The sequence below is a fragment of the Ursus maritimus genome, unplaced genomic scaffold, assembly GCF_017311325.1.
Source record: "Ursus maritimus isolate PB19 unplaced genomic scaffold, ASM1731132v1 scaffold_17, whole genome shotgun sequence".
NCBI lineage: Eukaryota > Metazoa > Chordata > Mammalia > Carnivora > Ursidae > Ursus > Ursus maritimus.
Window position 1 is genome coordinate 7,963,391 of NW_024424119.1, and position 25,441 is coordinate 7,988,831.

The window sequence follows — 25,441 nt, forward strand, 5'->3', positions numbered from 1 at the left end:
ACACTTATTAAGTAGTAATTATTAGTAGTAACCATATAATTAATAATATTAAAAAATTTTGGAAGACTTTATTGATTATAAATTATTTCGTATATTCTTCTTTATATTTTTTTCTAAAAAATTAGGTTATGATCTTTTATTCTCAAGATCAACCATGAAAAATAGGTCATTGCCAAATTCAAACAAACAGTATACTTTTAAAATGATACATTTTAGGGGTGCCCGGATGGCTCAGTTGGTTAAGGGTCTGACTCTTGATTTTGGCTCAGGCCATGATCTTAGGGTCATGAGATAGAGCCCTGCATTTGGCTCCATGCTGGATGTGGAGCCTGCTTAAGATTCTCTCTCTCTTTCTCTCAAAAATAAATAAATAAATAAATAAATAATACAATTTAATAAAGAAAACATGGCTCATCCCAGTTATTAAGAAAAATGAACATTTAGGGCAGAGATTAAAAAGGTATGTCATGGGGGCACCCGGGTGGCTCAGTCAGTTAAGCTTCCAACTCTTGATTTTGGCACAGGTCATGATCTCATGGTCATGAGATCGAGCCCTGGGTTGGACTCTGTGCTGGGCATAAAGCCTGCCTAAGATTCTCTCTCTCCCTCCCCAAAACGTCCCCCCGCCACTCTGAAAAATAAACAAACAAGCAAACGAACAAATAAATAAATAAAAGTTAAAAGCTATGGCATGGCATAGGCCATCTTGCATGCTATACTGCTATCATATATTCCCATCAATACCCTATTGAACAGTCAATTATGACTATGAAAATGGATTTTTTCCCTTAAATTAAAAAAAAAACAAAAACCTTATGTACATCTCTACAGGTAAAAACCAAAGAGAGATATCTTCTGAATTAACTTTGGTCAGTGTAATAACCATAATGTCATAGGATTTCAGAGCTGGAACTGACGTCAGAAGTCTTATCCATACATCAGTCCTCCCTTTTCTTACAAGTGGGGAGACAAATTTGGAGAAATTCAGTGAATTTCCCAAGGCATCTTAGTGGGAAGCAGTCTGCCACAAAGTAAGGACTGTGTTCTTTTTGCCGCACTGTTTCCAAATCCTAGAAGCACACGTACACCCGGAATCCTAGAAGCACGTGGTCATCTGGAATCCTAGAAGCATGTGCACATGTTCACAGATGTACTCAGATTAATATTTGACTCACAACTCCCAGAGTATTAACATGATGAAGAAGATAGCAGTTTCTATCCGTGCAAAACCACAGTGGGAGTAAATAATCGTCCTTTAATTTATTCCTATGGTGTCCGAAGTTAGAATGCATGGTTGTTTAAACACCCCTTTAATCTAATTCTCTCAGCTATCATTCAGTAGTAAATATGTACGAAAGGCTTAAAGTGAGAGAGAAAAGATTTTCATAAGGAAATATCAGAGAAATGTTTTTGAAACCTTTTTTATTCTTAATGGCATAATATGTGAAACCGTATGACTATGAAGAAAATCTGTGTTGACAACACACTGATCCATCAGACCAAATAGAAACGTACTATCACATTTCAAATTTAGAAAAACTAAAGCATTTTTAAGACCCAGCCATGTCATAGACAATCTGAGTAACAATAAACCAAACTGCCCTGCTATGTAACCTAACTATATGAAAACACAGTCTGACCAAATATGATATAAAATTGAACTTAGTTCATAAACATAAACATGTGCACAGCCCTGTAATTAATTCAAACGCAATTAACTTTCATTATTGAGAATAGCATAGGAAAATAATTACCCAGATAGTCTTTGATTCTTAAAAAACGGATATTACAAAGTGAAATGTTTTGCTCTGGAATTCCTGTACAGTCTTACATTTGATCACGGGTATATATAATGCTCTGAAAATGAGATGGAGCTTCATATATTGAAGATCCAGCTCGGAAAAAAAAACCCATAAAGCTATAATATTTATTCATCGTACTTCTCAGTGACTCAGTCCTCTTCTCGCATTCTGTAACAGTGGAACGTATCATCACTAAGTCCTCCGCAAACAACTTTCCAAGCTATTTATCCCTCATTTAAATAGAAAACCTCTTTTTAAACTTCTGTGGGACTCAAAGTTACAATCAGAAGATCAAGAGAGAAAAGTGAGAATGTCAACAGGGAACTAAAAAGTAAAGGAACCTCACTGTAGCTCTTCCCCAACAAAGGCTGGTCAAACCAAACCTCAGAGCAGGTAGTATTTTCATTGGTAACTGAGAATCAACTAAATTATTTTAAAAAATACCAACTCACTGAAGACATTAGCAAAGTGTGGCCTAGGATAAGACCTTTACTTTTAAGGTTAAGTAGACGACACATGTTGTTTTCATGTTTTATTATACCCAGCTTGGATGTGATAGTAGGGTAAGAGGTATCAGGACGGATCAATCTATAGACCGGGGCGGGGGGCAGCTCTCTGCCATGACAACACTGCTTTTAAAGTCGCCAAAAGATCGAGTGAACTTGTAGAATTCTAATATTTCACAGAAAAAAAAATCATATTCATATTTTTATATGAAGGTAATATAGTTCTCTTGTCCCACCCAAAAGATGTTTTTAATGCTTTGAACAATTACATTTAATTTTCAAATATCAAAATAAATTTAACCAGGTAAAGAGTAAAAATTCATGTAGAAAGGGAAAAGTCTCGAACTCTTGGCCGTTTCCCGATCTCTTTATCTACCTACCTGTCTGCATATCTACCTGCCTACCCAGCTGCAGAGAGACTGAGAGCAGATGCAGCTCCTCTTTCAGTTACCTGCTTGGTGGAGAAGACAGTGACCTCTGAAGATTGACCCCCGAGTTCATGTCATGATAGTATGGTTGGCTCGGGATTTCTCCAATTGGGAAGTTGACTCCAGTTCCCTGGGTTATGGGCGCTGAGGAATAAAACAGAAAGAAACATCAGGAATGATTTTACACTTGAATGTAATAATCTAATACGTTCCACGCAAACTGTCTTTACCCTGAGACCCTAATATCAACTGTTTACCAGGGTACGACGAAGATTCCTCATAACGCCAGTGTTCAAGTCTGTCATCATTGGTTACCACTTCCCCTATTCCCACTCTCCAACCTTCTCCACTCACTCCTTTCTATTAGTTGCACCGTATCTGTCACTGTATCTAGTCCATAGGTAATTCAGAGGAAACAACATGTTTCCTATTGCTCAGCACAAAGCAAGGTGCTTTGAACGAAGTTGGTTCTTTTTTTTTTTTTTAAGATTTTATTTATTTGAGAGAGAGCATGAGGGGGGTGGGGAGAGGGAGAAGCAGACTCCCCCCTGAGCAGGGAGCCCAATGAAGAGCTTGAATCTAGGGCCCCAGGATCATGACCTGAGCTGAAGGCAGACACTTAACCGACTGAGCCCCCCAAGAGCCTTCTAAGTTGGTTCTCAAAAACCTAATCGCTGTTCAGTTAATCAAATTCGAAAATTAACATGTTAAAATGCATTAGAAATCATATGAATATTATTTGATATAACGAATTCTTGTTATTAGGGCAGGTTTACAAGTAAACTTGACAAATGTGAAATAAGAGCCCAGTTTTGTGGGTTTTTCCCCAAAATACATATTCAGGTTGATATATGAATAGTTAAGTGTGGCCTTACTCAATAGTTATGGGGTTTTTTAAGTTTGTATACCCAACTTTCTAAAAATCACTTACAATGTACTCATGAAAAAAAAAAGAAATAAATTATTTATTTATTAAAAATAAATAAAAATAAATAAAATGTGCTCATGGTGTTTTATAATTTAAAGTATTATTTTTAAATCAGGAGATCTTTTTGACTTTGCTGATATAGTACGAACTGAGATTCTTGTATATAAGTATTGGTTTTTGTATAATGGATTACATCTGTTTAAATTTAAAAAATTTGTTTCTAGACATCTTGAATAGATCCGTGAGGCAGCATGTTGTATGAGAACGGGTAGAGTCTTGGGAGGTAGCCATTTAGTTTGAACTCCCTCTGCTGCTTCTGAGGTATGTGCCTCAGTTTCCCAAGCTCGAAAATGAGAATACCAGTCACCTACCACCTATGATTATTTTGAAAATGAAATGAGATAAGGAGTGATAAAAGCCCAGCATCATGCCCAGTGCATAAAAGGTATTCAATAAATGTGAGATCGCTTCTTTCCTTGATTTCTTCCCCCACATCTCTTCCCTGCCAGCCTGGAGTGGTTAGCAAAGGGTGAACAGTTCAAACCACGCTAAAAGCAGATGAAGAGTTATAAATGAATCTATTTGTTGAAAGTCTGTTCCTTCAACAAGTTGTTTGTGTCCATTACTGGCAGGTGCTGCAAGGGATACAAAATAGTCTAAGATAGTTCCTGTCCTTAACAAAACAGATTGGGCAACAAGCTGGGTAAACAAAACACTCATGAAAAAATAGAAATACCAGCATAATGCTGATTATAATGAAACAGCCCAAGTGAATGACAGCACCAATAAACGCTATGGGATTTCATGGGAAGAAGAATCCAATACAGGCTTCAGGGATCCAAGAACTCCGAGGAGAAGCCATAGCTTGCACTGGACTTTGGAGAACGAGTAAGGTCTTAAGGCGAGGTCATTCTCAGCAGGGGTTACTGCAAAAGCAACATCAGGGGCAGAGATAATATGCAAGGTGAAACCAGGCAGGTTGGTGTTAAAGGAGAGTGCTGAAGAAGAGTTTCTTTCTTTACCCATTTTTTATCAGGCCTTCAAAAGCTCTAATGAGAGAAAAGTGTGTCCCGGGGCTGTGGTAACAAAACTCTAGAGCCCTGGCGATTCACTCTAGGAGCATACAGTCTACTTAATCTTCCTCTCTTCCAACCGCTTCAAACTGAATACACAATTCCAAAAGGACCGCAGATTTTCAGGGAATTTTTCTTCCCCAGAATTTTAATGTGTTCACTGCATGTGTTCGCTGTCAGCTGAATTGTATGTCAATACCAGGTCGGCCAAGATTTACTTAAAAATATTTTTAAGAAAGTATGATTAGGAAGCACATGTGTTACTGCAGAGAAGTAATTAAAGAATATACGACGGATCTCTCTCTTCCCCTATTAAAAACTAAATCAATATATACAAGATTAGTCTCAGCTCAAACTTCTGGAGTTTATGCCTTCTGTTAAATTATTCCCTTTATATAGTGTATTTTAACTTCATTTTAATAACACAGAAAATATCTGTATTCAATGGGTAACTATGTCAAATGGCTTGAATTCTTTGGGCAGCTAAAATGTAACTGTTTGTTGTGGCTTGAGGTAAACTGGAGGTTAAAAAAAAAAGCAAGGTAAGAAATTCCACAGTAACCACATGCTTTAAAGTTTATTATTAAAACCATGTTCTATGTGACATTGGAAAGCAGGGTATATGCTAGAAGGAGGCATTTGAGGGACTCAGGGAAAGACCTGAATTACTGACAGGAAACTTACAGGTTATAACTTATGCAAAGTACTTGCAATTTATTAAGCTCATGCAACATTTAAGCAAAGATCTGTAGTTTCTATTTCATACATATGGCTTAAGAGTCAACACAGAGTGCTTGGCCATAAACATACTAGATGAAATTTATAGTAAAATAATAATTTAAAAAATCTTCGGAAACTTTGTTTTTTCTAAATTTTCTTGCAGACGGATTATTACAGACTATCAAGACAGCAATTAAAATAATTTATCCACAGATTTATACAGGAGCATTGCAAAAATGCAACGTGCCTTCTGACATTTAAGGGGAGAGTACAAGGAGAAGAGTAGATTAATAACAAACCTGGCCAAATTCTAAAGCAGCACTCACCAAATGTATTTAATAATAAAGAGAGTATGTGAACATGGCAAGTCCCGGGCTGATACTCCCGTTTAAAAGCCTCTGGAAGAACTTACAGCAGATGCAAAGATCAACGTTAGCACCTCTCCTGGAGAGCTGCAAAGTCTGAAAGCTGCAAATCATGTTTAAGAGGCTGCCAATATCCTCTTAGAAACGAAGCTCCAAAGAACCTCAGATTCTAAGGGTTAGAGGCCACCCCTTAATCTCTCTTATTGTTCTTCTCACTCCAAAAGCTGATCCTAAATCAACTTTCAAGATGGAGATAATATCATTCAGCAGAAAGATCACTATCCTAAAATTGAGGAGCTTCATTAGCTAAAGTCAACAGACACATTAGTGGGTCATATGATAGTCAAACCCTGGAGGCCAGAAACCATTAACATACTGTGAGCCCTCACGAAGTCAGAATCTGTGATATACAGCATAAGGGTCGTGCTGAAGTTTCTGCTTACTTAGCAAGCCCGTATTTCATAAACAACGAAGTTCAATTGTGTAAATAAGATTATGATGTGGATATAGTAAAACACTTAGGAGAATAACTGCTCAAGCCTTTCAGAGACACCTATTTACATACGGAGCAGAAAATAAATGTTTGCTGCACAAAGGAATGAATGGACATAGATAATTAATACACTAATTAAAGATCAGTAATGTGTGTTGTAAGAGCTTAAAAACCTAAGAATGAGTGCGTTTATTCAATCTACCTCATTTTCGAACTGTTCTGGAAAGGTGTTTTTCGAATCTTTATGTTTAAATTAAGATTTTTCAGAATATCACCCTGGTCTTTTAAAGCTCCTGGGTGGCGGCCTTTCTACAGCGTTTAGCATGATGTTACTTATAATAAGGAACTGATAATGTTTTCCAACGGATGACTCTTTGGTCCTTCTCACGAGAAGGAGGAAATACATCACGAAACTTAGGAAAAGACAAATTTAAACAAATAATGTTATAATGTCTTGTAACTGTAGCAGAACAGTATAGGGAAAACACCTCCCCACACACACCCCCCCCCAACTTTCAAATTCCCGCTTCCTTACATGAGGCCAGAAAGTGGTAGTAAGTCAGGCACGTTCCTTTCCAAATTAAAAATAAACACAGAAAACTTTCAAATGTCGGAGGCCTTCCATACCACCTTATTGATCGGGAAAACCATGCAAGGCTCATGGCCATGGTCAATGGAGTAGACCATCAGAATCCCCCTGTCCAGCAAACATGAACCCTAGGGTTGCTGGGATATAGGGTATTTGGTTTTGGCCTCCTGCACTGCCCTAAGTAAACAGATCGTGACAGAAGTCTTTGGGGCATACATTTATTTATCACAGAATATGTCAGAAAGGATAAGTTACTAAAGGTCTTAAACATTCATGTATACAACTCCCTGAGATATATGCTATTCACACTGGCCACTCTAGAAAGAGGAACTCTTCAAGAAACTCTGATTCGAAAGACACAGTCACCTACCAGCTGGGGGATGACTTCACTGACCACAACTCTAACTCATTACCTAAACCTACCCTCAGTAACTTGCTTTGTTCTTTTGGGATCACCATAATTCTTGTTCAAGACCTCTGAATTTGACCCAGATGAGAAAAACACAACTAAAACAAGGACAGAACGCCACTACGTCACGTGAATAACATCATTCCAAACGGTGACGCTCTCGAACAAAATGCCAGGTAAAAATACAGCCTTTAAAGTTACATAAATAAGCTAAATCAAAGAGAACAAGAAGAAATGAGTCACCTCCTATAACAAGATGATACCATCAGAGCCACATCTTAGGTCTATTTGTACATACTAGTAATACGTAAAAGACTTAAGTCAGTAAACTACTCCCTTGCTTAGGTAGCCGGCCAGGTGAACTTAACCCAAGGAAAATCTCATCCGGCCTGTCAAGAATGGTGTCTCAGGTGAGGTGGCCAGTTAAAACAATTGAACATTGTTCTGGATCACAATAGCTTTCTATCTATATCCAAAGTACAATCTGCAAAGTTAATTTCTGCATCCCTCTCCACTCTGCATGTTAGTGTGGGTATCCTGTACCTCTCCAAGCCCCCACCAAAATGTTAGTAGAATGAAAAAGCACTTATCTACAGGAAACTTATGTGGGTTATCATAACAACATGGAGTACATTTAATTAATCACACTTCCTTTGCTATAAATGACCATCTATGGTCACAGAGAGAACGGTGAATTAAGTGAATACTAATACCACGGCAATCAGAACAACCCCCAAATTATTTTTATACTACAAACGTTTGATGACCTAAATGCAACTCTTTTAGAAAATCCGACAAAACAGATTCACGTATGAGTTCATCAAAAAGATGGGAGATTTTAAAACTCAAATTTTCCTAGTAAGTGGTTATTCTTAATACTGTGTTGAAGGTTCAAAATATTGCCTATCTTAAATCATACCGTATAACTAAATATTAACAAAACAATTTACTTACTTCTGGATACCCTCACAAGTTCGGATACATTGAAGACTCCAGATTTTACAAAACTATCCTCCAGGTAACCTGAAAATAAATATCAAGAGGAAAAAGATCAGCACAAGCAGGAAGCAAATAAATGATTAAACGCTAGGATTTGTTCAAGTGTTTTTAAACTAAAGGTTAGAACGAAAACCAAGTGTGCTGACAACAAACACAAGTGAAAGCAAAACTCTTTGAATGCAATCCGGGGTCTGTTTAAACAAAAGTAAGAAGTTGAGATGCCAAATAATTTCCTAGGGAACTTTCTTCCCCACTTGCTCAATGTACAGGGCAACTGGAATGGTTTTATTTGCCACAGCCCACGCATAGAGAATGAAGATTCTGGGGTTCTGACCGAATGCATTCAGCTCGGTAGCACCTGGTAGACTAAAGTCGACCCATTTACAAAAAAGAAAGAAAGAAAAAGGAAAACCACAACCACAATTAGAACCTTGTTGGAATTACTTCAAAGATCTCCTGAAACCACTGTTCTTTCACAAATCCTTCCCTGATTAAAGAAAAGCAAGCTGCTGTTTGCAGCACTCCCCCACCCTTCCTCCAAGGTCATGAATCACACAAAAGCAGAACTTATACGTATAGCAAATACTTTGCATAGACCTATTTCCACGTACCTTTGATAGACCTCACATGATTTCACTGCCCTCTCACTCTTGCTACTACTTCCCTGGACTCCCTTCATTTCAAGAACCACATACTTTTTCTAGCAAATGGTGATAAACCCAGGCCTCCAGGAATGCCATGTGACCCTTCTGTGACATCCAAGTGCAGGGTCCACAGCGACTGTGGCCCACCATTCAGGAGCTTAAGTTCTGTGCTGTCTGGGATCTGGCCAAACTGTGTCCAGGATTAGAAATGAGGACTCCCACAAATACCCAGTCATGTCCCTAGCTTCTCACTGACGTGCAGGAGGCATACTGAGGGCCAAGAGGAACAGAATACCAGAAGCACGGATATGGTTACTCTCTGCTTCCCAGGAAGAGAATAAGAAAAGCCTGAAAACCCTCGGAATTCAAATGTTTCCAGGAAAACAAACTCTAGATTCTAAGAACCAACAGTTGGATCAGTTTTTATGTAAAGTTTTAGGGCTGACCAAGGGACTCGATTCAGGGCAGGAATGTGAGTCAGAGGTGGTTTAGCTCTCAAGTCAGGGAGCTGGCATCTGACTCCCAACCACACTTTATCAGGGTGGAATCCTGGTCATGTTATTACATTCCTGGTGTCTCAGACTCCTCATTTAAAAACTAGAGATAATAAAATTATTATGAATGATAAGTGAGATAAAAACATAAAATCCATATTAGGCACTGATTAAACGTTCCCAATGAGTTAGGATTGGCCAGTTGTGTCAATGATCACCCATACATTGAATTATGCACACTGGATTCCAGACGGTCTCAAATTATGTGTAAATCTTTTTTAGAAATTTTGCCAGAACAAAAGCTATCACAGTTCCTTTTACCTGTATCCAACATAAGAAGACAGAGAATCATTCGATGAGCTTATACGCTTCATTGTTGTGAACCAAGGAGTCATGCGTATCTGAACACTATTATACCCATCATCACCCTCTTTAGAAACAGAACAAAAGAAAGAGTGTGAAGGAATTATGAGCTCTCAGCTGGTGATAAAACTCAGGTACCATATTAAGTATTACTTTGAAAAAAATATATACATTTTTAAGAGGATAATGACAAAATGTCCCCATTTGATATACCTATGTTTTAAGAAATTCCTACTTCTCAAGCAACTTAATTTTTCACCAGGTTGAATTTGTTTCAATGATTACTGAGAAACTTTTAGGTAGCCTACACTGTTCAAGGTTCTTAAAGCCATGAAGACGAAAAAAGGACATTGACTCCCTTTGTGTGGTTGGGGGAGAAGATATTTTCAATATTCTGAACCGTGGTAGGTTACCATCATGTGACACAACAAAAAATGCAATACACATCTTCGTAAAGGAGATCAGACAGGATTATTTGTCCTCGCCCAGCAGTACTGTCAGTGTCTGCCCTCCCACCTTTCTCATGCAGTTCCATTCCTCTGATCAGATGGCACTCTCTTTGCATACTCTGTTCTCATCCTGCAACGTCCAGCTCAAATACCGTCTACTCCGTGACCTGTTCCTCTACCCTCCTCCCCCAATCCCTGCACCAGCCACAAATCATCTCTTTCTTCCGGATTCACAGAGAACCTAGTTTGTACTTACTTACATCACTTTCCACATTCAAGTGTCCAAGATATCTGTTTTCAGGTCTTGTGTTTCTTACTGGATTATCAGCTCCTTTATTTGGAGAGTGACTGGGTTTTGTTCATCTCTGAATGTCCCTTCACAACTAACTCTGTGCCGATACATACAGCAAGTACTAAATCAATGCTTACAGAACAAAATTTTCAATTTTAACCTTTTGGAACAGGGTCATAAAAAAGCATCTTAGTAATCATGTGACAGTGTAGGTGTAGATGGCTTAAGGTTGAAGGATAATTATACTGACTCTTGTTATTCCCTGGACTCGTCTGCTGACCAGTTTATCGAGGCTTTTGGGTAGAATGGGAAAGAATGATGAGCAGAGACAGATTCTATCTCTGACTTTGTTACGTTCCAGTACACAACTTGAGGCATTTAGTACAAAGTGACCACCGAGAAACTAGAAGTGTGTAAAGAGTCGGAGTTCAAAAATATTTGCAAAATAAATTGGTGAATGAGTGACTAGTGAGCATTTCAATATATTTATATAAAGTAAATCATGTGTTATACGTAGTAACATGTCAATATGTAGATATCACGTGAAGTTCATTTCCTTATTACTCCCGTGAGCAGTCAGGGCTCCATCTGCTTCTTTGTCATGCCCTTGAAGACGGAATGGTGTGTGGACATCAGGAGCCCAATCATACGGATGGGAGGAGCCCCTCAAGCTAACCCTACTAGCAGGAAGACAGGCAGGCAGTCACACACAGGCAAATACAACGACTATCTCATAGAAAAGGGAAGGCAATTCAGAATGTAGCACGGTGTTTCCCCACCCCTCACCTCCAATTCAAGTTCCGAGGAATCTGAATCTACAAGGAAACCTGGAAGAGCTATTTTGCTGAAACTGTGAAAGGCACGGAAGTATCTCAGAACTGCTTGGGCACCCACTAGACAAAATGCAACACCCACAGGTCCCACTGGGCTCCAGTCCTGCATGGAGCATGGTGAGACTTCACTGAAAAGAGGGCTCTCCAGGATGAGCGGTAACGCAGCCCCCCCACATGACCTTACGGGAGTGGGGGTTAGGAGGAATCAGGCAACTGGGTAACCTGGGAGAAGCACCCGACGCCAACGGCTGCGTCCTCCGTTCATCTTTGCACACAGCACATCCTTACTATGCACAGGCATTACCCAAGACGAGGAGGGCAAAGGAAAGAACTAGTGGAGGACAGAGCACTTGGATAGCGAATAGCATACAAGAAAGTATACAGGAAACAATGCATAAGGACTCTGGCAAAACAACCGGGGAGAATCACGCAGGGTGTCAGGAGCCCTGTGAGAGTACAGAGGATGAGACTCAGCAAAATGCAGGGTGTTACTATTAACACAACCCCATCTGTAACCTCCAGGCTGCTGGGGCCTTCCAGAAACATGGTTTTCGTGTGTTACATAGACCACTGTGAATCTAAATAGCTGATACAAAGGCCAACGATTTTAAAGCAATTTGGAGACATTCATATAGTAAATTCCCTTCATCTACCAAAGGAAATACGAGCATCTCTGAGGCAGAGCAGCTGCTTAATGGTTACAGAGCAATATTACACAACAGCTTAAGCCAAGAAGCAAAGAACAACTCGGCATTTATGTGATGGTGTATTTACACTACATGTAATGCTTTTTAAAAAATAAAATTGAGTAGGAAATAAAGACCTCTGCAAACTGAAAATTCTCAAAGGCAATATCAAATTATATTATTTTACTTCTTTTTTTATTTTTATCTAACAAAAGCAACAATAAATCACTACTCAGAAGTTAATATAGTGTTTAACCTCCTTTACAAACAATAACAAAGGGACACAATGGCATATCTAACTGTTAATATCTCAAATTATAATCAGCTCCATTTGAATGTTAAACAACATTTACATAGAAAATCCAAAGGAAAACTGATAACGCTCATTTTTATAGTCTACTGTGTTCTATTCTTGAAATTAAAAAAAGAAAAAACCACAGAAAGCAGTTATTAAATTCATGAAAGCTGTCTTCCAGTATTAGAAGGGCTGTTAATGTAGATTTTGGATGAGACTTCTTCCGCACAGTTCCAGGAACTGTTTTTTGGCTCAATAACCAGATTTGTCATCCAATAAGAAAAGTCCTAGAAGGGAATGGGAAACCTTGCAAAGGTAGTAACGGCCAACACAGGCCAAGCTACTGCTCTAAGATCTTCAAAAGCATTCATTCAACGTAATGCTCCTAATGATCCTACCAGTTCTCATGCAAGCGTTCCCATTTTACAGATGAGGAAAGTGTCCACAGAGGTAGGGGGTTCCCAGGAGCAGGAAAGACACCCCCCATTAGATTTAAGAATTCTCACTTTGGGTAGGAAACTGAATTAAGAGCACCTCTGAAACCCACTGCAATGTTCAGGTTCCTTTTTTTTTTTTTTTTTTTTTAAGATTTTACTTATTTATTTGAGAGAGCGAGAGCGTGCACAGAAGCGGGGCCAGGTAGTGGCAGGGGGAGAGGGAGAAGCAGACTCCTCCCCGCCCGGGGGTTGGAGGGAACCATGCGGGACTCGATCCCAGAATCCTGGAATCCTGACCTAAGCCAAAGGCGGACACTTAACCCACTGAGCCACCCAGGCGCCCCTACAGGTTCCACTTTCTTACAGCGCCCTTTTCCTGTTAGTTTGCTTGCATTGCTTGCTCATTTGGAGAAAGAACAGAACCCCTAGGTATCTCGCAGGCCTTAGGATTCCGATTGTTCACTTCCTTCCGCAGAGTGTAAAAGACGCCTAAATCCTTTTGTTTATGGATGCAAAGGGGGAGAAGATAAGATTATTTTACACTAGCTCTTTGCCAATCTTCATATAACTTCAGATACCACCACTAACCTACTGGGGATTTTTTGGTGGTGGTGTAAGGCACGGCTTTATCTGCACTTTCTCGACCGATGTGCACTGTCCACGGTTAGGAATGAAAACTGTGATTATGAAATAGACAGACTAATCATTACAAAGATAATGATCCTCTGCGCAGAGACTGACCCTCAGCCTATAGCCAAGGTTCACATTCCAGTATTAATTTAGAATTAAGTTTATCCTTCACTATGAAATGTCCCTGTTGGTGATTTAAGAGATTCCGCAGAAGGACAGCAATTTTCTGACTTCAACACGCTCTGATCGTACTATATAATGTTGTTTGTTTTTCAGTACTTCCTTCCAGTCTATTAAACTTTTTCTTGTATGTATGTAATATATAAAAATATGTATTTTCAAAAACAGAGATCAAGTTTAAATGAATTTGTATCCTGCTCTTTTTTCCAATTCACGTTATATCTTTCCCTTTAGATTGAATAGCTTTTCAAAAGCATGACTGTAATGTCTGTATAATATTACACCGCATGGCTGTACTTCATTTGACCATTCTCCTTTTTTTTTTTTTTTGGCATTTTAGGTTATTTCCCATTTTTTAAAATATTATAAACAGAACTGCCATTAACATCCTCGTACACAAATCTTTGTCAGCGATTCTCATGATTTCCTTAGGCTGGAGTTCCCAGAAATGGAATTACTGGGTCAAAGGACATAACTCTTTTAAAACTCTTGGTTAAAAACTGTCAAGCTGCTTTCCATAAAGATTTTTGCCAATTTCTTCTCCCTCGGGCAGAATGAGTGTGTCCATGTCACCACCCCGCTGCCACAATTACATATTAGTCATAACAGGGATTTGTTTTAATTGTAACACGTTGATAGAGAAAAGATATCATTACATTAATGTCATAATTTTCATTTACTTAATTATAATACAGTTGGACATTTTTCAGGTATTTGTGCATTATTTCTTTGGACAAACATTCAAAAATATGTAAAATAGGAATTGTGCTGTCAGGAATATTTTATTCCTAATATTAATGATTACTTCTAGAGCTTCACAGTTAATGATAATGTTGGCTATTAATTAATAATTGATTTTTTTCTTATCATCTTATATGTTCACTTATTCATAGTTCTTTCAGATTTTTAAAAGTGTTCTGATCAGAATGGTTATTGAATACCATTAAATGTTTTTTGGCATCCTTTTTAAATTTCCTTACAGTATTTATTGTTGTTATATATTACTGAATTCTTAGATTAAATTATCTTTGCTTATCTATACAAGGTAGCTCTTCTAATTTACTGCTAAACTGGTTTGCTAACAGTTTTTTCTGAGTTCTCTCTATGTAGCTGGTATACTTTTCTGGGGATCTTTGTTTCATTTGTGAAGTTTTCATACTAGGGTTACATACATGCTTCATAAAATGGTTTGGATGACAGCCATTTTTTATTTTTAAAAAATATGAAAAGTTCGTGGAAGTCTGGAAAAACTCACTGGTAAAACTATCTTCTCATAATTTGTTTCAGAGAAGATTCTTAGAAAACTCTGAGTCTTTCATGAATTTGCTCTACTCTTGAGGCAATTTTATTATATATTATCAAAAATATTCAATTTTTCATATTTTTAAATTTATTAGCACAGATACTTTATGGTTTACTAAGTATTTATTTTTACAGTACAGTAAATTAAGTTATATTTTACTATAATCAATACTTTAATTAATAAAATTTTATTAAATTATGTTAAAGTAAATTAAAAGACCAGCTCTGCCACTTACTATGTAACCCTAAGGCAGGTTGGACAGCTTTTCCACACCTCACACTTCACTATAATGCAGGTGAGAATCATAGTCCTATGACTCAATATGAAAACTGTACCTGTTTTCAAATAATAATAAAGACATATTTCATTTTAAGAGCAGGGAAAGAGACGGCAGAACTCCAAATTAACAAAGAGAAAGCAAAAAAAAAAAAAAAGTAACTTAACCAAGACAATAAAACTAAGAATATGAGATGTAAAAATAAATAATGCAAGGTAAACTGAATGAATAAAATCAAGCATATCCCATTACAAGACAGGTAAGTGGATTGAATTAGCCCATAAAGAACATTAGATCAACGGAAGCAAATAAAATTCAGCTATTTTTAAGGAACACATTGAAGACAAAATGACAACAAGAATAAAAAAGATGAAAATAAAATGGTATACAAAGAGAAATCAGGCAAATTCAAACAAAAAGTAAGCAGTGTCAGTTAGTGGTGGTTAAGAGAATTTAAGATGAATTACAATAAATGAGATAAAGAAAATTACAGATAGATAAAAGGCATACGTAATAAAGAAGATAAATCATAAACCATATATGCACCAAACAGTATTGTGCTGAAACGCATAAAACAAAAGCTATTAAAATACAAGACACTTTAAAAAAATACAATTGTAGTGAGAATTTTGAATACATTCTGTTTTAGAATTGATTATGACTATTAGACAATGACTAACTTTATATCATTCAAATACAAAGTATACTTTGCTAGCACGTCCACAGAAATTTTATAAAAATTGATCATGTCCTTGACCAAAGAGAAAACTGTTATTACTGTGTCATCTTTGATAAATAGGACTAAAAGTAAAAAACAAAAAGTGACCACATTTTCTGAACTACCTGAAAATTAAGAAAATAAACTATGGATCAAACAGAAAATCAAAAGAAAAATTATGAACTATCTAGAAAGCACTGAAAAGAAAAAAAGACAAATGGCAAAATAACTTTTCCATAAGATAGAAAGAACAGCAAAAAACCCAAGAAACATTAAAAAGGGAATTAAAGATAAAAGCTGAAATCAATAAAATAGGAAAAGAAGAATTTAAAACAAAAGAGTAAAAGGGAAGATGATTTTCTGAGAAGACCAGCGAAACAGAAAAACCATTTGCAAACCTCATTAAGGAAAAAAAGAAAAAGCGAAAATATACAAGAATAGAAGGGAAACATAACCATAGAAACCAAATACATTTTTAAAAGTATAAGAGAATAGCACATGCAGCTTACTGACCACAACTTTGAAAACTTAAATGGGCAATTACTTTCTAAAATAAAAGTAACCAAAATTGAGCAAAGTGGAAACCTGAATAGACCAATTACCCCTAGTGCAGTGGTTCCCAAAATCTGCTGATCATTGGAACCACCTGGGGTTCTTGAGAAACACCTTAGGCTTGGCTTCCACCCTCAGCCATTCTGATTTAATTGGTATGGATGTGTCCTAGACGCGAAGATGTTCTAGAAGTTCCCCTCGTGATTCAAACGTGCAGCAAAGTCTGGGAACCACTGGGTTAGCATTTTGCTATTCAAAATGTGGTCCCACAACCAACAGTACTGGCGTAACTGGGGAGCTTGTTAGGCACACAGAAGTTCAGGGTCAGAATCTGTAGCTTAACAGGACCACCGGTGATTCGTATGCACTTTAGAATTTGAAAACCCTAGAAGAGAACGGAAAGGTGATTTAAAGACCGCCTTCAGAATGGCACCAGGTATAGAAGGGGACACAGCTGGATTTTATCTTTTACCCAGCCTTTAAAGTCCAATGATTTTTACACTCTCCCAGGCTTTAGCAAATGATGACAAATATCCTTACGAAGAAAGCTCTTGTGAGCCTTTATCAGACCAGCAAAACTTAAATAACTAAATTTGCAACCTCCCTCATTAAACCAAAGCAAGCAAACAAAACAGCCAAAGACCGAGCATACACATAAATGCAACTTCAAGGATCCTAAATAAAATTGAATATATTCAATTCGCATATTTGAACTGAGTATAGCAATGTTATCGAAAGAACAATACACCATTATCATTAGGGTTTTATTCCATGACGGAATGCAGTTCACCGTTACAAAATCTATCAATATGATAGAGAAAAAAAAAGAAAGACACACGACCTTATCAATCGATGCTGAAAATGCACTTGACGTCAACAAGAAAAGCAGGCTTTCGTAATAAAAAATCTGAGCAAAAACAGTGTTTAGCAAAACAAGTTATCCTACATGAAGAGAGCTAGTCTGCCATTCCGAGGTGCTCAGCCTCCTCAAGCCTCCTCCTCTTTTCAGTCCTTAAAAATGTAATCTGTAAATCAACCAGTCGCAAAGATGAATACTGTTATGTTTTCACTTAGACTAGCTATCTAGAGTAGTCAAACTCATAGAAATAAAGTAGAATGGTGGATGCCAAGGGATGGGGGAAGGCGGAATGGTGAGTTGCTATTCAATGGGTACAGAGTTTCAGTTTTGCAAGATGAGAAAGTTCTGGATATTGTGCAACAATGTAGATAAACAACACTACTGAACTGTACATTTATAAATGATTAAGATGGTAAATTTTATGTGTATTTTACAACAATTAAAAAAATCATAATCTGGAATTTGGGACTCAGATAATTGTTACTAAATTTTTGTTTATATATATTCAAGAATTACTTTTTTACATTGGTACTAAATGCTTGTTTATATATATTCAAGAATTAATTTTTAAAGTGGCATTTATGTCTTCAATCTTATTCATAATAATTACTTAGTTGTAATTCTGTTTCATATTCTCATTATTAGTCTATATCTATAGCTATATTTATAGCTAATTTTAGGAACAGGAAAGTTCTCAGATCTTATATCTATAGCTATATTTATAGATATAAGATCTGAGAACTTTCCTGTTCCTAAAATTTTTCATTTTGGTGTATCACTTTGTTAATTGGTATAGGTTTTCAAGTAGGATTTTTATTAAAAAAAAAAAAAAAAAAGACTACTTTTTGAGACCACAAACAATAAAGAATATATTTCTATTGCTTTTGACTACAGAGAAAACTCCTTAAACATAAAAGGAACTTCATCATAATTCTAAGTAATTCATCATAATCCTAATTCCACCACTCTTCTGTTACTTATTGTTAACCACCAACAACAAAAAAAGGTACAGGTAACTTGTTTTTCTCCCAGAATGATTACAAGATTCTCTTTTTCATCCACAAAATACAAAAACTTCCATAGGATATATTTAGATACTATTACTGTTGGCTAGATATAGTTAGCTCTTTTGATCTAAATCTTTAGATCATTTTTAGCTCATTAAAGTTTTCCTAATTTGTCTTTGATTCTACTGCTCTCCTAATGCTCTGATTTCTCACCAAGAACACCTAAATTAATATTCAATTTTCTACTCTCCCACCATAAACCTTTTCCTCATCATTTTAACCTCTTTGTTCTTTTCTTCTGCTGTTGGAGAAAATATCTCAAGTTTGTCCTCAATATCAGGGATTATTTCCACAATATCAGTTCTGTTTCTTCTTCCAAACGTCTATGTAAATTACATGAAAGCAACTTTAGCTTTCTTGTTATTTCTGCTTATTTTATATGGCACGCTCCTCAAAGCTATTCTTTTCTCTGTTCATTTTTCCATGTAAGTCCTTTCTTCTAACTAAACAGATCATTTTCTCTGAAATTTTCTTCGGTGCTTTATTTTCAAAGATATGTTCTCGATGATGTACCTTTTCTCATGTTCTTCACTATTTTCTTACCAAGGGCATACTCTTGTGATTGTTTTTCTTTTACTTAGAGGGTAGTCTACAGAGATTTAGGGTTTGCCCTCAGGAAAGCGTATGGCTTTCCCTTGCTTGGCTCCAGTAAGAAAAGGTTTCAATATAGGCTGAGACTGAGGGCTCTAGAATTTACATAATTGGATCTGAATTCCTGTCTTATCACTTACTAGCTATAAACTTTAAGTAAATTACCTAACTTTAATATAGATAAATAATAACAATAATGATGGTGATAATAATATTACAGTGGCCATCATTTATTGAGTGTTAATTATGTCATAAAGAAGGCTCTATGCTAAGCACTTTATTTATTTGACAGAGAGAGAGCACAAGCAGGGGGAGCAGCAGGCAGAGGGAGAAGCAGGCCTCCCGCTGAGCAAGGAGCTTGATGTGGGGCTTGATGCGGGACTCGATCCCAGGACCCTGGGATCATGACCTGAGCCAAAGGCAGATGCTTAATAGACTGAGCCACCCAGGCGCCCTATGCTAAGCACTTTAAACCCTCTCTCGGTACACTTCCAGATTTGCTCCTTTTTTATTAGTGACTTCGAATAAATACTTCAACTCTCTACCCACCCCCACCATTCCCATTTGTAAAATGGGAAGAATAATAATAATACTGAATTCAAAGATCTGAGATGAAGATTAAATAAGAAAGTGCATCTAGAGTGCTTTGGGTTGGTAATGCCAGTATCAAGGTGCTAATCACAGTGTTCGTCAAAGTGGGTAAGTGCAACTCCTAACTAATTCCCAATGATTACTGGCCCCTCATCTTACGAGCCTCTTCTCACCCCACATCCTAGCTATGTAAGATCCTACCAAGTAAGTACGTGAAAGCCCTCACTTTCTATAAGGTGTGGCTCTGAAAGGACAGATGGGACCAAGTTTCGAAGGGTCTTCTCTCTGGTGCGAAAGAATTAGACTGGCCCATAGTAGAAAACTGTTAAAGGATTTACATCAGGAAGCAGAAACAGATTGCTCGATGTCTTCCCACACTCTTCCTCTTCACTCTCTCTTCATCTCACATTTCCTAACCCTGTTGGTCTCTGGGTTTATAGGCTTTTAAATGAATATAGAAAAATCTCTGAACCTGGGAATGATAGTGGGAGAGACTCAAACTTAAATGTCCACGATTTCTCAAGAAATGAACACTGCTATCTTTTGTGAGTTACAAGACAGGAAAACTACCATTTTTAAATTTAGTCTAACTACACAGTTCATATAATTATGAGATAAGTCTCTAAGATTCTAGCTAAAGGTTATCCTTCAGTCGCAGTTTTAGCGTGCTTAGAAAAAGTTACAGTTTTACATATCCTTATAGAAATTTTAGGGAAGAACTGGGAGAAACTTGGTCAGAAGTTAAGCAAGTAATGTGGACTTTATATTAGATAGCTAATGATAATTATTTTGCTGTATGCCTAAAAACACCTAGCTTTAAATCTCACTACTTTCAATCAAAGTTCTGGCAGGGGTTTTTTTGGTTGCTGTTGTTTTGTTTTTTTTTTTTTTTTTTTTTTTTTTTTTTTACTTATTTACTTTTTTTGTAAAATTTATCAAGCTGATCCTATTTATATGAAAATACAAAGGACCTAAAAGATAGCTTTTAAGAACTTATTATAAATACTTATCACAAAGTTACAGAAATCAAGAAGATACTTTGATGCTGGCAAAAGATAAGACATATATATCAATGGAATGGACCAGAAATAGACACATAAATGTATCATTGCTGCTATTTGATAAGTAGCTATGCAGCTCAATGGAGGGGGAAAAAAATGTCTCTTAAGCAAATGGTACTGGATTCACTGGATATCCATGTTTTTATAAAAAAAAGGATATCAACCCTTACCTCACACTCAGCAATAAAATACAGGAATACTACTCAGCAATAAAAACTATTGACAAACATTACATGGATAAATCAAAGTTTTTATGCTAGATTAAAGAAGCCAGACACAAAAAAGGATACATTTTTATAAAATTCTAGAAATGTAAGTTCATCTAGAGTGATAGAAAACAGATCAGAGGTCATCTGAGGATGGAGGGAGAGAAAGAAATGGATTATGAAGTGGTCAGAGGAAACTTCTGAGATTGATGGAAATGCACTTCAACTTGGCTGTGGTGAGATAGATACAGACATAGATATATACGTATATATTCTCTCCCTTTTCTTCCCTTTATGCGTGTGTTTGTGTGAAGGTATTCACACTATAGATAGCGATACAATACACAGTATATCAGCCACACCTCAATAAAAAAAAAGGACCCTCTTGAGCAAAGTGATCTATATACAGTGGTCTCCAAATTTTCAAAGTAACAATATTTCCACATCACACACACAAAGATCACAAATGAGTCCGAAACATTCCATTTAATCAGTCACGTATTTTTTTGCAACTTCTAGAAAGATCTCACCTGTTCCCTCATTCATGATCACATAAATTCTAACACCATTAAAGTACACTCACTAAGCCAAAGTATAAAAACAGCAAGGCCTTCTGAACAATTCATCAGCTGGGGAGGAGAAGCACTTGATTCATCTGAGACTGGTATTCTGAATCGGTAATTATATTGGAGTACCGCACTTCTCAGACTGATACATCCCTCCCAAATTCTTCAGACCCTACACAAAGTTAGGAGTTCGGAACGTCTCCAAATAGTCGTATCGGAGGCGTAGTAGAAGAGGCCCCCTGTGACTGTCTCTATGAAACACCATGCTTTTCCTGGCTTAGGTCAAGCTGTAGGGATGGACATGGTCTCATTATGGCACAAACAGGTTACAATTTACTGTACTTGTGGTCTAAGCCTCCATTCACAGATTTTAAACATTGCTGAACATTGTTTCTGGCCACGTATTTGCCTTAGATGTTAAATGTACAAATAGAAGACTACAATTCTCACCTGAAGCTGTCCAGAATCCGCTAAGGGAAACAGACAAGGAAAGAGTGGTAAGAATGCCATAAATGCTTTTATTGTAAAACTGTACTTTTAGGCAGACAAACCACATGGACAGAGACACAAACAACATGGCTGAGGCTAAGGCTAACTGCAGTGTCCATGTGCAGTGAAAGAAACAGTCGGGACCATACCTTGAAGGGATGGATTCGATGCCATGCTAAAGATTAGGCTTAGCCTGGAGTGGAAATTTTTGAAACATATACGGAGGGGAGTATAATAATCAGATTCGCACATTATGGAAATCACCATGGGCCTACAATGGATTTTCACAGGGATTAAGACCCAAGGCAAAAATAGGAGCTACGGAGATGAGGAAAATTACTACAATAATCTAGGTGCTCTAGTTAAAAGGACAGAGTGTAAACATATTTAAGAGAATTACAATACATTAAGATTTAGCACCAGCTATCGTCTTTTTAAAATGTTTTGCCTTCCTCATCGGCTGTAAGAGTAACCCCACCAGTGGCCTTTTCTCATCCCTCTACTCGACTTTCTACATGTTCTCTCAAAAACTTGTAGATAATCCCTTCTTCACCTGCCAACGCTATGCAAAGTAATGTAATTTATGTGGGCTCTTTCTGGATATCAGTGAGGACATATTCAGTATAACACAGCAGAATGCTTTATTTGTCCTGATGAGGACGACCGTCTTCTATTCCTTGCTTATTTACCTAGAAAGCATCATTCTGCATAGGAAGTAGTTCGGTTCAGAAAATGACTGCAACCCAAAAAACCAAATTTTGAAACTAAAAATCCACTGCATTGAAAAACAAAAGTGCCACCAAATAAACAACAGAGCCAGTATCTTGTAACACAACATGTCAATGGTCATCCATACGTGCCAGATGGTTCTGCACTTTACCAGAGTGAGGGTGCTCACCGAGATACAATGCAGCCCAGAGAAACGCACGTGTACGATACCTATACCATTGCCATGTGACTTCCTTGTGCCAGGGCTCCCTGGAGCCTCTTCCTTGACCCTCTGAGGTTTCTGATTTCTGGGTTAAGAATCCCCAAACAGGGGCGCCTGGGTGGCACAGCAGTTAAGCGTCTGCCTTCAGCCCAGGGCGTGATCCCGGCATTATGGGATCGAGCCCCACATCAGGCTCTTCTGCTGTGAGCCTGCTTCTTCCTCTCCCACTCCCCCTGCTTGTGTTCCCTCTCTCGCTGGCTGTCTCTATCTCTGTCAAATAAATAAATAAAATCTTAAAAAAAAAAAAAAAAGAATCCCCAAATATCCCCCCTAGCCTTGAGTTCCAAACCCTTTTCTGCCAATGGCTCAGACACTTTAAACAAACAAAAAACTACAGCTTTCTTGAGATATAATTCACATACAATTTTAAAGCGTACATTCAGCGGGTTTTGGTACATTCAGAGGGTTGTACAACAATCACTACTACCTAATTCCAGAACATTTTCATCACCTTAGAAGAAAACCCCATACCCATTAACGGCCACATACCCATTTCCCACAACAACTCCAAGCTCCCTGCAACCACTAATCTACTTTGTCTTCATGGATTTGCCTATTCCGGACATTTCAAATAAATAAAACCATAGGATTTATGAAAAAAAGAAACTCCATCGTGTCCCTGTTCATTTCATTAACAAGTGCATGTGATATTTTAATGATGATAAGATCAAATCTGCAAGTCAAATGATTTTTCTGTGTTCGTCCTTCTGAATGTCCTGGAGACATGAATATGTTCAAGGGATGGAACAGGGATGGGGTAGAAGGAAATATCTCTGTTGGGTTCAAGAATCAGAAATACTTAAGTGGACTGGGTGTTTACCCCAAAGATACAGACGTAGTGAAGAGAAGGGCCATATGCACCCCAATGTTCATAGCAGCAATGTCCACAATAGCTAAATCGTGGAAGGAGCCGAGATGCCCTGCAACAGATGACTGGATTAAGAAGTTGTGGTCCATATATACAATGGAATATTACTCAGCAATCAGAAAGAATGAGTTCTCAACATTTGCTACAACATGGACGGCACTGGAGGAGATAATGCTTAGTGAAATAAGTCAAGCAGAGAAAGACAACTATCATATGATTTCTCTCATCTATGGAACATAAGAACTAGAATGATCAGTAGGGGAAGAAAGGGATAAAGAAAGGGGGGGTAATCAGAAGGGGGAATGAAACATGAGAGACTATGGACTATGAGAAACAAACTGAGGGCTACAGAGGGGAGGGGGGTGGGGGAATGGGATAGGCCGGTGATGGGTAGTAAGGAGGGCACATATTGCATGGTGCACTGGGTGTTATACACAACTAATGAATCATCGAGCCTTACATCGAAAACCGGGGATGTACTGTATGGTGACTAACATAATATAATAAAAAATCATTATTAATAAAAAAAAAAAAAGAAGAAAAAAAGAAAAAGAAATACTTAAGTGGGTAGAGGACTAAGTTCTTAGTAAAGTTCTCTGTAAAATAAAAAGAGTGCATGATCCCTGAAGACCAGCAAACAAGTCAAAAGACCCCAAAAGATTTGCAACAACACTGAAAACCAAAACCTGATTTTTTTCTGAAATTTTTTCTATTTTTAATGACATTACGCAAAAGCCAACAAGACTCAAATTGCCACACAAAAGCACTTGCTGAAATTGCTCGACACCTTGACACTCATACAGTTAGAGAAAAAGAAAGAAATGAAACTTTGGTAGGATTTTTGCCTAATAACTTGAAATCACATGCTTCTTCTATAAGGTAGAAACAGATTACAACTTGCATAGCTATATATCTTTCTCTCTGCTCAGCATTTTATTCTACTTGCAACATACTACCATAGAATCGATCTCTTTTTCCAAGCATGATGCTCTAATAGGAAAGTGGACGTCCCCTGGGTGCCTTTGTATGGGACAATACGTCCAGCAAGCTTAGCTTCTGCCCAGTTCAGTGATTTTAACTGGCCTGGAGCAAGTCCACTCTATCTCTGATACAGAACAATCCCAGCTTCCAGCTGTGAGGAGGGAAATGCTTTGCATTATTAAATTGTAACCATATGCTGCAAAAGCAGGCCTTGTAAATATGGAGAGGGACAAGACTTTAAATGGAGAGGGAACTTTAGATGCAGGGAGTTGTAAAAAGAACCTGAGATACTTGAGTAATGAGCCTTGGGCGGTGGGTGCAGTCACAGCCTAACCCACATAGTCAAGATGGACACCTCTGTCACCAGGGGACCCGCACCCTCCCTGCAGGGAATCCAGATATTTAACGAGGAATATGTTATACCAACATCTTTTAAAATTTAACAATTTGCAACCTATTCAGGTGCAAGGCCTCTTAAAACTTCTCTGGAACTAGGTGCATAATGAAGTCGGGGCCCACATCAATACACTGCGATTTCACTTGCACTCTGAGCTACTTTATAGCGTCTCAGATACCACAAGATCCTGCAACACAGTTAGAAAGCTAGGAAAAACGAAAGTCTGGCTAGCTATGGTGTCTCTCACAGCTAGTCCTTTCTCTCGGAGCTTTGTGAAAGAAGAGCATTTGCTGTGTTTAAATTACACTT

General features: G+C 37.6%; 1 protein-coding gene across 7 annotated transcripts in view; it reads right to left on the reverse strand.

Moving 5' to 3' along the window:
* Positions 1–25,441, reverse strand: part of NFIB (nuclear factor I B) — a 230,636-nt gene that overhangs the window by 62,173 nt on the left and 143,022 nt on the right. For all 7 annotated transcript variants that reach the window (XM_008689839.2, XM_008689840.2, XM_040631445.1 and 4 more), the window contains exons 4-5: positions 8,268–8,336; positions 2,760–2,880 (exon numbers count right to left, since the gene is read on the reverse strand). In XM_008689839.2, coding sequence (XP_008688061.2) covers positions 2,760–2,880; positions 8,268–8,336 — 190 coding nt within the window. The remainder of the gene's footprint in view (positions 1–2,759; positions 2,881–8,267; positions 8,337–25,441) is intronic.